This window comes from Danio rerio, chromosome 3 (assembly GCF_052040795.2).
Source record: "Danio rerio strain M-AB ecotype USA chromosome 3, GRCz13ab, whole genome shotgun sequence".
Classification (NCBI taxonomy): Eukaryota; Metazoa; Chordata; class Actinopteri; order Cypriniformes; family Danionidae; genus Danio; species Danio rerio.
In genome coordinates, this window is record NC_141023.1 from 56606114 (window position 1) to 56619158 (window position 13045).

The 13045-nt window shown below is 35.7% G+C and overlaps 3 protein-coding genes across 10 annotated transcripts in view; all 3 read left to right on the plus strand.

Annotated features, from left to right (window-relative positions):
* Positions 1-4943, plus strand: part of xab2 (XPA binding protein 2) — a 33557-nt gene extending 28614 nt beyond the window's left edge. The window contains exons 17-19 of the mRNA NM_001044783.1: positions 1087-1213; positions 1318-1433; positions 4639-4943. Coding sequence (NP_001038248.1) covers positions 1087-1213; positions 1318-1433; positions 4639-4700 — 305 coding nt within the window. The 3' untranslated portion in view covers positions 4701-4943. The remainder of the gene's footprint in view (positions 1-1086; positions 1214-1317; positions 1434-4638) is intronic.
* LOC147846065 (uncharacterized) overlaps positions 1-13045 on the plus strand; it is a 700063-nt gene that overhangs the window by 57200 nt on the left and 629818 nt on the right. The gene's annotated exons all lie outside the window — the stretch shown is intronic.
* camsap3 (calmodulin regulated spectrin-associated protein family, member 3) overlaps positions 6821-13045 on the plus strand; it is a 99292-nt gene continuing 93067 nt past the window's right edge. For all 8 annotated transcript variants that reach the window (XM_087245221.1, XM_087245222.1, XM_087245225.1 and 5 more), the window contains exon 1: positions 6821-7285. In XM_087245221.1, the coding sequence (XP_087101347.1) occupies positions 7153-7285 (133 nt within the window). In that variant the 5' untranslated portion in view covers positions 6821-7152. The remainder of the gene's footprint in view (positions 7286-13045) is intronic.

The following is a 13045-nucleotide window of genomic DNA, read 5'->3' on the forward strand; positions in this document are numbered from 1 at the left end:
CGCTCACTGAGCAGTATAGAGTCCCCATCAATATACTTGGCGTTACGACCTACACAAACCACAGGTTGAGCACCCCCTGCTGGTCATACTAACACCACTTCCGGCAACAATCCCCCTTTCCCATGTGGTCTCTCATCCAGGTACTGACCGGGTGCAGCCGTGCTTAGCTTCAGTGGGAAACCATGTGAGAGCTCCAGAGAGCTGGCTGCCGGATCGTAAAATATTTTTTTTTGAATTAAAACATTGAAGTAAAATATGAAATAAATATTAAAACATGAACCTAGACATTTTAATTGGAAACAGTAAAGAATGTTGATGCCCTAAGATCAATAAAACTGAAGAATTTGATCAAGCTGTATACATACACACAAGTTTTTAAAAATTGGGTGAACTTTTATTAAAGGTTTTGATCAACTGTGTATAAAGTAGTCAATATTTAAAGTAAAAGTCTATCACTAATATTTGAAAGGAGCAGAAGTTTCACAGGAGTGCCATCTTTTAATTATTGATTAAACTTAATAAATAAATTATTAAATATTATTAATATTAAATATAAAATAATGACATACAACTATAATAGTAATCAATGTTGGGTGTAATTAATTACAAAGTAACCAGTTGCTGTAATTAAATTACACATTGACTAAAAATGAAATGATTGCTACAATAAGTAATTTAAGTGCAGTATTCTTGCCTTAAATAACGTAATTAAATTCGTTGTTAATACAGTGTGTGTGTGTGTGTATATATATGTATGTATTATATTTGTTTTAAGTAGCATTAAGTCAAGTAATTCAATTCATTTTTGACTGATTAAACAGAAATTAATCAAACATCGTAATTAGAAAAGTCGTTTAATTACAGTGATGTAACAATAATTCATATTTACCTAGCAATGATCATAACTGAAATAATTCTAATGCCTTTAAATGTTTTTTTCCTAGAATGATAATCCAATGTTTGCATGTAAAATGTATTCATTTAGCACAAGTGAACGTGGTAAGCAAATAGACAATTATAGGTGAAATGAAAGCACATTAGTTCCTCCTTGTGTGGCTAAACTGTTTTTAATGGCATGTGTTTCAGTGTCAGATCTTGCTCCGGGGCAGAGTGGCGTGGACGACATGAGGCTGCTGGAGCAGAAGGCCCAACAGCTGGCAGCGGAGGCTGAGCGAGACAAACCCAAACCTAAAGAAAAGATTCTTTTCGTGAGGTATGAGCTGCACCCACATCAGTCAGAGGGCATATTGAGCTTATTGAGAAGCCAGTTTCTATTGTTCTGTTTACACAACTGGAGTTTTGTTTGTCTTGTTATAGGAGCGACACCTCTCGCAGTGAACTCGCTGAACTGGCCAAGCAGGCTAATCCAGATGAGATCGACATTGATGATGATGATGATGAAGATGAGGATGCGGAGGACGCCGAGCCAGAGGGTTAGTTTTTATGAGATTGGTGGTGTGATGGTGGACTAATTCGTATTAAAAAGTTTGGGTTTTTAGTTTAGTGTGCATGTGTTGCAAATAAATACAGCATTATTTTAACTACTTTTTTTTTTTTTAAATACTATATTTGCGTTTTATATCATATGTGACCATGGACCACAAAACCAGCTATAAGTGTATTTTTTTGTAAAATTAAGATTTATAAGGTTTTATTTTATTAAGATTTAGGGTTCAGAAGACCCACCTCTCACTGATAAAGGTCCAGAATTTGTCCCCAAACATGAGCTCATTTATACTATTTTTTTAAATAATTTTTTATTGAACATTTTGATTTCGAACAAAGCCAGAGATCCACCCAACAAAATATGTAAAATAAAATTAAAAACAGTAACTTTGTAATAATAAGTACAAAATCAGGATTGAAACATAAATGATACAGTCTCTCTCATATTTGATCAAATTTGTACAGTTTTTTTTACTGGCTCCATTTATTTTGGCTGTGGTGTATTCCAGACTATTAATGTTCTGTAGATAGAGCCTCCAGGATAGATAATCGTTTATCCTAGTTTGACTACTCTGCCATAAATAAGGAAAATAACCCATCAAAAAAGGGTTTAAGACCAAGCAGAATCATAGTGTAGCTTCATTAAATCAGTTTTGGCCAATGCTAACAATATTTTTTTATTATGAGTCCAACAACCAGCTGTGGAAGAAAACATCTGACATGAGCTAAGTCATCTTTTGCTCTTGGGTTGTTTTTAAATAGAGAAAACAATTAATAAGTAACTACTAATCTAAATCTTGGACCTTATTCTTGAAAGAAAACATGACCAATAAAAAAGTGTGAAGCACTTTTACAAGAAAGGCTAGAAAAATTGTGAAGCTCTAAATCACCAAACTTGTTTCTGGAAGTCCGGTGTCCTGCAGATTTTAGCTCCAACCCTAATTAAACACACCTGAACAAGCTAATCAAGGTCTTACTAGGCATACTTTAAACACCCAGGCAGGTTTGATGAGGCAAGTTGGAGCTAAACCCTGCAGGGCACCAGACCTCCAGGAACAAGATTGGTGACCCCTGGTCTAAATTATAATAATAATAATAATAATTATTATTATTATTATTATATTGTTTTCATGTTTTTATTATTCAAATGGCCAAATTATGACTGAGGAAAGTTGAATATGCTGGCCAGTTTGTTAATTGCCTAATAAATTACAGTAGGCTACAGTTTCTTTTCCTAATGATATATAATGTCATAAATTTGAATTTTGAAAAAATAAACATTTGTCATATTTCTTTATTCTAAATATTTAAAAAAATATTGGTACATAATAAAATGTGTTTATGATGACCATCCGACAAGCTAATTTTGCTAAGAATAGTGCTTTAAATGTCACTGTAATGAACAAGAACCACCCCTTTTCACCAGGCTGGCTACGGGCCTGATATGTCATCTGAAAGCTAAAAAAATGAGTGTTCTGCTGGTGTGATTGCTACGTTATGATAATATTTACAGCTTTTTAAAAATCTGGACCTGAGGGTTAAAACAAATCACATTCGAATGAAGAGCTTAGCAATGCATATTACTAAATCAATTGAGTTTTGATATTTTCACTGGTAATTTTACAAATAAAATCTTCAAGGAAATGATCTTTACTTAATATTCTAATGATTTCTGGCATAAAAATATGGCATTTTGACACACACAATGTATTTTTAACTATTAATAATATATCTGTGCAACATAAGACAGGTTTTGTGGTTTTAAGGGTTTGTTGTATAATGTATACATCTTATTTTCTGTAACTCTTATTTTCTGTAAGGGCTGGGTGATCAAAGAAAAAGAGAGATCATGATATAATTAGTCAACATTGATAATTACCACAATAAGTGTAATTTCTTATGTTTCTTTCAAGTTTTTTATTTTTTTTTTGCTCCTTAGTGAAATCGGTTAATTTCAACTCTCTCAATCTTACAGGGTGTCTGCTGGGTCTTAAAAAGACTTAAAATGTCTCGAAATTTCAAAAACTAATTTTTAGGTCTTAAAAGTCTTTAATTAATAGTCACTGAAATATTGTGTTGGAGGTCTTAAATAATTTTTTTAAAGTCTTAATTTTGCTTTGTCCTAGTAAAGCTACTCAATCGGGCCGACATCCATCCAATCACCAGCAATACATCTCAAAAACCTTATCTTTTATATTTAAGTTTTTTATTGCAAAGATGTACAATTCACAACAACTGTTAGACATTTTTACAGCAAATTCCCCGTAAATTCCCTTATTATTTTATATTTATTAAAACTGAAATTAATTTTATGATTCCTCATGATAATACCGGCCCATCGGAAAAAAAATCCTTTGTATTTAAACCTATACAAGTCTAAAAGTGAATTCTTAATGGTCTTCAAAAGTCTTAAATTTGACTAAAATCCTGATTTTTAACTCGTCGTTTTATTTTCATTGAGTTATTTTGTTTTATTTAAATGCTATTATATGTAAAAACAAACAAACAAACAAGAACTAGTGATTTTATTCAAAATTAACTTGTTTTTTATCCTGAAGAAAACTGTAATCATATTTAAATTTGACAGTTTTCTGTTTATTAGGTACACAACAAATTATTATTGTGTACAACCGTACACCCATAGATGAAAAATAATGTTGCAGACGTATGTGTGCTTAAAACAATCAATCCTGCAGACCATCTGTACTTGCTCTATTTCTATTAAATATAATGTCTGAGTCTCCTGATCTTCATGAGAGATATAAGACGTCTCATCAGATAAGTTTCATAAAGGTCGAGGGAGGAAAACTCTAAATTGAATAAGATTAGTTCAAGTATTGATAGTGTACAACAGGGATGTCCAAACTTGGTCATAGATGGAAAGTGTCCTGCAGATTTTAGATCCAGCTTGCCTCAACACACCTGCAAGGATGTTTCTAGAGAGCCAAGTAAGAGCTTGATTAGCAAGCCCAGGTGTGTCTGATTGGGGTTGAAACTAAACTTTGCAGGACATAGACCCTCCTGGACTAAGTTTGGGCACCCCTGCTCTATGGGACATGATTTTTTTCCCTACACAACTATGGTTTCTTCAGTGTTTAGCTTGACTGATTTGAGTGTCTCACAACATCATGAGCATCATGTTGAGTAGTTTATCTTGCGTTGTGTCTGATCACTTGCATTGTGTGATTGCAGAGGTGCAACTGGAGCAGAAATCTGTCCCTACTGCTGTCTTTGGAGGACTGAAGGACGACTGAATTCACAGATCATCACAAAAAAAAACACCCCGAGTCTGATCTAAATAACTAAAAAGCTGAAAATGAACAGTAATTCATCCAAATGTCATTTTAGCAATACCAACTTGTACCACGTGGTGTCACTCTTTACAACATTTGTAAGCTTTTATTTTTTTTATCATGACTTTGGGTGGATAAAATGTTAAAGTGCTTGTTTTCGCCCTCCTTGTCTACTGTATATTAAATGAACAATCTTCATGCACAGCGCCAGCGCATCATTTGTTATTATCAGATTGCAGTGTTTGAAGGCGCTGCCCATAATTGCACGGACACATGGGTGGAGCGCTTCAGATGTTTGTTTGTGCATCTCAGTGCTGTGGTTTCATGAATACAACAGTTACAAAAAGACCAACAGCACTTTTATTATTTTATTTGAAGGTTCGGGATGTAATTTTGTGGGATGTGGGCTCATTTAAAGGGATAGTTCAAATAAAAAGTGACATTTTACTCACTATTTACTCTCAAGTAGTTTTTCGATGAACACAAAAGAAGATATTTTGAGGAAGGCTGAAACCATACAACCATTGACCTCAATAATAGGAAAACAAATACTATGAAAGTCAATGTTTGCAGCTTTCATCAAAATAAATCTCTTTGTGTTCAAGAGAAGAAAGTCAACGAGCTTTTGAATAAGTGAATGGTGAGTAAATGAGGACAATATTTTTTTTGGCTTGAACTATTCCTTTAAGTTAAGTTTTCAAGGTTTGTTTAGAGAAGCATAAGCACATTTTGAGTTTTTCTCAACAACAAAGGAAAATGGAAAAGCAAAGAATGAGGAAAAAAACAAATGCCCCATCCCTCCGTAATTAGATTAAAATAGTTCTGTGAGTTAATCTTCTTACAAAGTTACAGCAGCGCTCTCTGAAACATCATGTGACCTGGACCTTTGGTGAATTCTGTCCTCTGTTCAGTTTTTTTTTTTACAGCTGAGCTTCTCAACCAGTTTTTCGTTGAAAAGTTTAAGTGCTTACATTGTTATGGTGATTAGTTTTCAGTGCTTATTAATTAGTTTATGACTTAAATACTTGTGTCACAATGTGTAAAAAAACATAAGGTTAGGTTTTTTTGATGCACCTGTCGATTTTGGGCTTTTCATAAAGTTTTTTTTTCAGTCAAATGTGCAGAAAACATCCCAAATACACTTATCAAGTGTTTTTTTGTTGTTGGTGAACATCAGTGTGGGTCTCTAGATTTCAATTATAGTACATTTTAATACACTGTTTTCTCAATGTTTGTTGATCTCCACTTCAACAGCACATGCGTTCAGATCTACATTCTGCAGGTTTTTATTGAATTTTTTTCATAATATTTTCATTATGGAGGAATAAAAAATATATCTGTAGAAACATTTTGGTCTAATATGTCAGAAAAATTTACTTTATCCAGTGTTCAGTTTTTTTGTGCTAGAAATGTATGCATATTTAGTACATATTTCACGAAATAATTAATCATTTGCATATTTATTTAATCAACATTTTTGGAAAACTTCATGAAATCAATTAACTGCAGGAGTATGATGTTTCTATCTATCTATCTATCTATCTATCTATCTATCTATCTATCTATCTATCTATCTATCTATCTATCTATCTATCTATCTATCTATCTATCTATCTATCTATCTATCCATCCATCCATCCCTCTCTCTCCCTCTCCATCCCTCCCTATATATAAATATCATTTTGTATTTATTTTTTATTTACTTCCAGTGTTTTGCTTGAAATATCTACTGTATCATAAAGTGACAAAATAGCTCATAACTTTAAACCAAATCAAATCTTTCTTGTATAAGAGTAAAAAAAAAATCACACAAAAGAAATGAAGAAATTGCTGCAGTTTACTTTGCGCTCATTATAATCCCTTGACGATAATATGTTATTTGGCCGTTCTTAATGACTAATGTTTCCCTCTCGCCCTTCTGGGCAAGTTCTACCTGTCCTGCACCTGTTCCAATGAGTTACAGCGCCTTCCTACCTGCTGCTTAACTTCACATGCTTAAGTCCCACCCTGTTAACTCTGCGCTGCCACCTGATTGGTCGCCCGGCGGGATGATTGACAGGAGTATGGAGTACCTGGAAATCAGTCGCTTGCGGAGCGCGTCAGCCAGAACGATGTGGACTCTGAAGCGGGGTCGAAAACAGTGAAACCATCTCCAGGAATACCGCTAAATCTGTCGCTCCGCTAGACTAAAACAACTCTACACACCCGCCAGCTCCATTGGATGTATATAAAGAAAACCGGGAAAGGATTATATAGTACAAGACTTTATTTTTCGCCGCAACGCTGACCGAGATATCGGCCTCTCGCAGTCCCAATGCTGTGCTCGCGTGAAAGAGAAAGGATGAGTGTTTGATTTCGGCTTCGCATCGGCTTCCTCTCGTTTTCCCGGCCCGTCTGTGTGTTTGGACGTACTATGGTGGACTCCAATGCAATGAGGAAGACTTTTGTGGTCCCGGACATCAAGCCATTGGATCAGTATGACCTGACCAGAGCCAGGATCTGCGCCAGTGTCGGGTGGCTGCTGGCGAAATCCTACAGCAATGCAGGTATTATAGTGTCCGTGTGTCAAATCGTGCTGTGCTATCTACATAGGGAGCATTTAAGTCTCCACTTGAATCATGTGTGGGCAGAAAACTGCGCAAAAACAGCTGCCAGCGATTCCCTTTAATGCACTCTAGCTAGGGCAGTTCGCTTGGTTTGGATGCTCTGCCTATTGAGTCTGCTAGATTTGTATTTCCTTCTCAAATGTTGTGGTGTGTGTCTGTCAAAAACTGTCTGTTTTGAGGCAAGCTTCGGCTCATTGTTCAGTGACTGCGGAGGAAAGCATGTGTGAAGGTGAAGAGTGTGTAAACTCAGCGTTTTTCACAACACAAAGACCACATGATAGGTAGAAAGCTGCTGGGTTTGACTCTAGAATGTATACATTCTGTCTGTTTATATATATATATATATATATATATATATATATATATATATATATATATATATATATATATATATAAAAACAAAAAATAGTATGATAAATGATGTAGAAAGCCTTTATTGGGCGCTGCTAGATAGTATATGGATAGTATACTTGAATAATATATGTCCACACAGTATATATATGTAGTACATATAACTATAACACTCGTTCCCTCACTTTGGCTTAATTTACTTTAGCAAATATGAATAAAAATATTTTTATTTAAACTGGCTATGCTTTGAAGGAGACATGATAATATGTCCTTGTTCGCTCGTGATCATTTTCCATGATGGTTTAATCCACGTGTTTAATCCGTGCAGCAGACACGCTGTTGTCTGGGAATTATGATGTGTGATGTGATGAAATGTTTTGACCTGAATGTGTATGTGTGTTAATGTTGGCTCGTGCTATGTGCCCTCCTGACGCGTGCACACACCCACTATCATCCCCCGCCTCCCACTATGTTGGTTGGAGGTCTTGGTTTCTGACTTGAGCAGAGCAGACTGTCGATAGTTATACTGGACTGGTTGGGTATGTTTAATTATTTACTTTAATATGCTGATGCTTTACATGCACGGGTAGTTGACATGACGTCAAGTGACAGCAGTGACCTGCAGCTTGACGTGATATACAGTCCATCTAAAACAAATTTGCTTTTAAAGCTAGGGTTTATGTTGAAAATAATAAATATTTTAACGAACACCGTACTTATTAATTTGCTTGAAGACTTTTATGCTGGTAAAATTTCCTGAAATGTGTTTTAAAATGCACATAAGGAATTGGCTTATTAAATGTGTGCTAATTTGCATGCATGTCCAGAACAGATATCAAGTCAGGTCTACAATATGTGCTCATTCTGATGTTAACTATTAAAGGCATTTGCATCGACTATGTCTTATCACTCCATAAACAAGGAAATACTGCCGGGTACATAATTGTTGTAATCTAAATTAGGCAAGTAATATATATACACACCCCTTAGCAAATGGGTCAGAATTTTTTTAATTGTTATTAAGTATGCATCATATGTCATAATGTTTCAAGTTTACTGCTTTATTTTCTGCACAGAAAATATTGACTGTCATTCATAAATGTCATTCATATTAAAAAAATAGCCTAGATTTAGATTAAAGAGCCCCTATTTCACATTATAAAAGGTCATATTTTGGATTTAGGAGTCTCCAACAACAAGCTAATATGCATGCAAGGTCAAAAATTTACATTTGCATTTATTTTTATCTAATTATCCCAACGACTCCTATATGACTCGTTCATAGATTCATTGGTCCGAAACCCCTCCTTTACGTGAGGCTAATCTGTGGTGATTGGTGCGATGATCCAGTCTATTGTGATTGTTCTACCGGGGGACAGCAAATTAGCACAATGTGAGAGTTCAATGCAGGAAAGCATTAAAGCAATGCAGTTAAACACCAGCATATTACTCTATTCTTAACTGTAACCCCAAGTATTAACAACGACACACATTCAGTAATAATCCACACAGTGGCAAAAATTGACTGCACCACGCATGTGAAGAACAGCTGCTGGTAGCCATATTCAGGGCTTAACATTATCACCCACCAACCCGGTAGGTTTCCCCTGTGGCGGGTTAGACAGCCACCGCCACTAGCTAATTTGGTGATGTACCGTATCGACGTTGACATGTTCAAGCAAAAGATCCGAACACAACACAATTCACTTTTTGACTCTGAATCAACTATTTTGTTAAAGAATCAATCATTTTAAACACGGTGGACTTTCATATTTAAATCTTTGCTGGATGTTTTCATTCACTTAGTGCTGTGTTACACACTGCATAGGAGGTCATTTTCAAAAACCCATAATAGGGGCTCTTTAAGAGTCATTTGATGACATATTTAAAGACTTTTATTGAAGAATCTCAATGCAGCCCCAAAATACTCATTCGTTCGTTCATTTTCTTTTTGGCTTAATCCCTTTATTAATCTGGGGTCACCACAGCGGAATGAAAACCGCTAACTTATCCAGCATATGTTTTACGCAGCAGATGCCCTTCCAGCTGCAACCCACGTCTGGGAAACATCCATACACACTTATTCACACTCGTACACCATGGACAATTTAGCCTACCCAATTCACCTGTACGCATGTCTTTGGACTGTGGGGGAAACCATAGCACCATTAACTGCTATCACAAAGTTGCTTAAAAAAACAACAACAGCTGATTGAAAATATGTGTTAATCTTAAAACGGACAGTGGTTTTGTACGTGATCTTGCCTTAAATTACATTTTGACCTATCCTAGGGTCTAAAATATGCAGTGTTTTTATGTTTGTATCCAGCAAGCTTTTTTTTTTTGGTTTAATTAGACGTCTAGTAGACATCTAAACGCAGCCATCTTGGCCAAAACAAGGCTAAATTTGAGCTGTCAGTGCAAATCTAAGAATAGGCCAAAACTAGACTAGTCCCCAAATAAACAGAAATGAATGACTACACAAATAAAGTCAGTCTAATCTGTCTATTTGACAACTAGTCTAGTTTTGGACTATAAGATGTCTATTAGATTTTCTCTGAAAGTCCAAGTTTAGCTTTGTTTTAGCCAAGCTGTCAACATTTAGATGTCTATTAGATGTCTATTAAACACAAAATTGTTAGCTGGGTATTGATTAGTCCATCTAATTAGTCCATAACTGCAATTTAAAAACTCATATTATTTAAATTTAAAGACCAGCTTGAAAATTATGATGACGCATCACACTTGTTTCTGTATTTTTTTCAGTTAGTGTGTGTCTTGCGTTCACAAGACGTGGCTCTTTAATTCAGTTTTAGAACACAGAACAAGGCAACAACAGTACATTAAATTGACATCAAAATAAATACAGTATGAAAAGAAATATAAAATAATTGCAATTATTCAAAGAGTAAATGTAAGGCTTTAAAATAATTAACAGTTCTTTTTGTGTTGGTATTTCTTGTTTCTTTTGTTGTACACAGACCCGTTTCATTACAGTTAGTAAAATTATTTTTTTTCACTGCTCATTTACATTTATGAATAAAAAAAAAATCCATATAATGACCATATTGACAATATACCACATTTTTAAATCAACAGCATTCTCATAATTAAATCAAACATCTTTTTCATTGAATTCCTATTCAATATTCATTCTCTGCTTAACGAAAAGAAAAGATCACAGCAAAATAATAGTGTATAAATACAGTCATGAAGTGGCTCTTTCTGTCAGTCTCTCTTTCTGTATGTTGTGTGCTTGGCTGGAGCTCAAATGAAATGCACAAGTCAAAGATTGGGATTTCTTTTTTGAGTGCAGCAGACGTGGTAGTGAGAGGGTTTGTGTGCTTCTGGATTGTTTTTAAAAGCCCCATTGTGTTGACCTAATGAGCCTCTGTTAATGCAGATTGTACGTCTGCATTCCTGTACTTTTGCTTTAGTCCTCGTTTTGAGTCGTGAGCGAGTGCACAAAGCGCAGACCTAGATTTAACGGTTCACATTACTCATAACATTTAACTCCAAAATGGGTGGATAATTCGAAGATAATTAAAGATGTTTTGTGTTGGCGTGAGTAATGCTATCTGCAATCTGTAATTTTCAGCAACCAACTAGAGTTTCGATCATGCAGTGGTGTGATCTTTGTATTTTAGTTGGTCTCTTCTATCTAGACAGAAGTATGGATATTATGTCGTCAAGTTAGGGCTGTACAATAAATCAAAATTATAACTAAATGGTTCTACTTTCTGTCAGAGCTGTAATTATAAATGACTGATATTATTTAAATAACTTTTATTGGTGTAATGTAGGTAGATTTTTAGATTTAAAGTGAGTTACTGAGTGTTTGATTTCTTTGGACTGGTCCAAATAATATGTCTAATTTTAACTTAAATATATGAAACACAGTATCATTGAAAATGTGTTCATGTTAATATGGACAGTGAGATAACCCAGTGGTCCCCAACCACCGGGCCATGGACAGGTACCGGTCCGTGGAACAATTGGTACCGGGCCACATAAGAAATCATAAATTATTTCTGTAGAAAATATTCCCCCCGCGACTCGGTTTCTTCCATTCACCCCCGCCATCTCACGTGAAATGGACTTTGCAAAATTTTGTTGTTGATAGTTTAAAGTTATAAAACAGGTATTATAGAGACCAAATCAGCAGAGTATTTAAGGATTGTGCATATATGCGTGCATGCATCGCTAAGTAAGTACCTGAAATCATTGCAATATGCATCTATGTGGAGTTTCACATAACTATACTCATTAGGGCTGTAACATGCCAATGCATACATTTAATTCGGCTATACGGTTGTATTATTGTTAATATGTTCGTCAGTTTAAATGTTTGGCACAGATGTTATGTATTTGCTGTGAAGCTCTAAATTGAGCTCCGGTTGATTCTGTTTCCACTGATCATTCTTGAGATGTTTCAGAAGCTTAATTGGAGTTCACCTGTGGTAAATTCAGTTGATTGGATATGATTTGAAAAGGCATACACATGTCTATATAAGGGCCGGGGGTTGACGGTGCATGTCAAAGCACAAACCAAGCATGAAGACAAAGGAATCGTCTGTAGACCTCTGAGACAGGATTGTCTCGAAGCACAAAGCTGGGGAAGGGTACAGAAGACTTTCTGCTGCTCTGAAAGATCCAATGAGCACAGTGGCCTCCATCATCTATAAGTAGAAGATGTTTGGAAACCACCAGGACACTTCCTAGAGCTGGTCGGCCATCTAAGCTGAGTGATCGGGGGTGTCTGAGCTCCAGCATTCTTTTGTGGAGAGAGGATAACCATCTGTGCAGTAATTCACCTATCAAGCCTGTATTGTAGAGGAATTTGGAATTTGCCAAAAGACATCTGAATCTTTGCCAATTTGAAAATTTTCCCAAATGACATCTGAAGGACTCTCAGACCATAAGAAACAATTTTCTCTGGTTTGATGAGGCTAAAATTGAACTCTTTGAAGTGAATGCCAGGCGTTACATTAGGAGAAAACCAAGCACCGCTCATCACCAGGCTAATACCATCCCTACAGTGAAGCATGGTGGTGGCAGCATCATGCTGTGGGGATGTTTTTCAGCAGCAGGAACTGGAAGCCTAGTCAGGATAGAGGAAAAGATGAATGCAGCAATGTACAGAGACATCCTGAATGAAAACCTGCTGCTGATATTCAATATTCTATTGAATATCTCTGGAGAGATCTGAAACTGGCTTTACACCGTCGCTTCCCATCAAACCTGATAGAGGTTGAGAGGTACTGCAAAGAGGAATGGGCAAAAAATCCCAAAGACAGGTATGCTTAGCTTGTGGCATCATATTCAAAACAACTTGAGCCTGTAATTGCT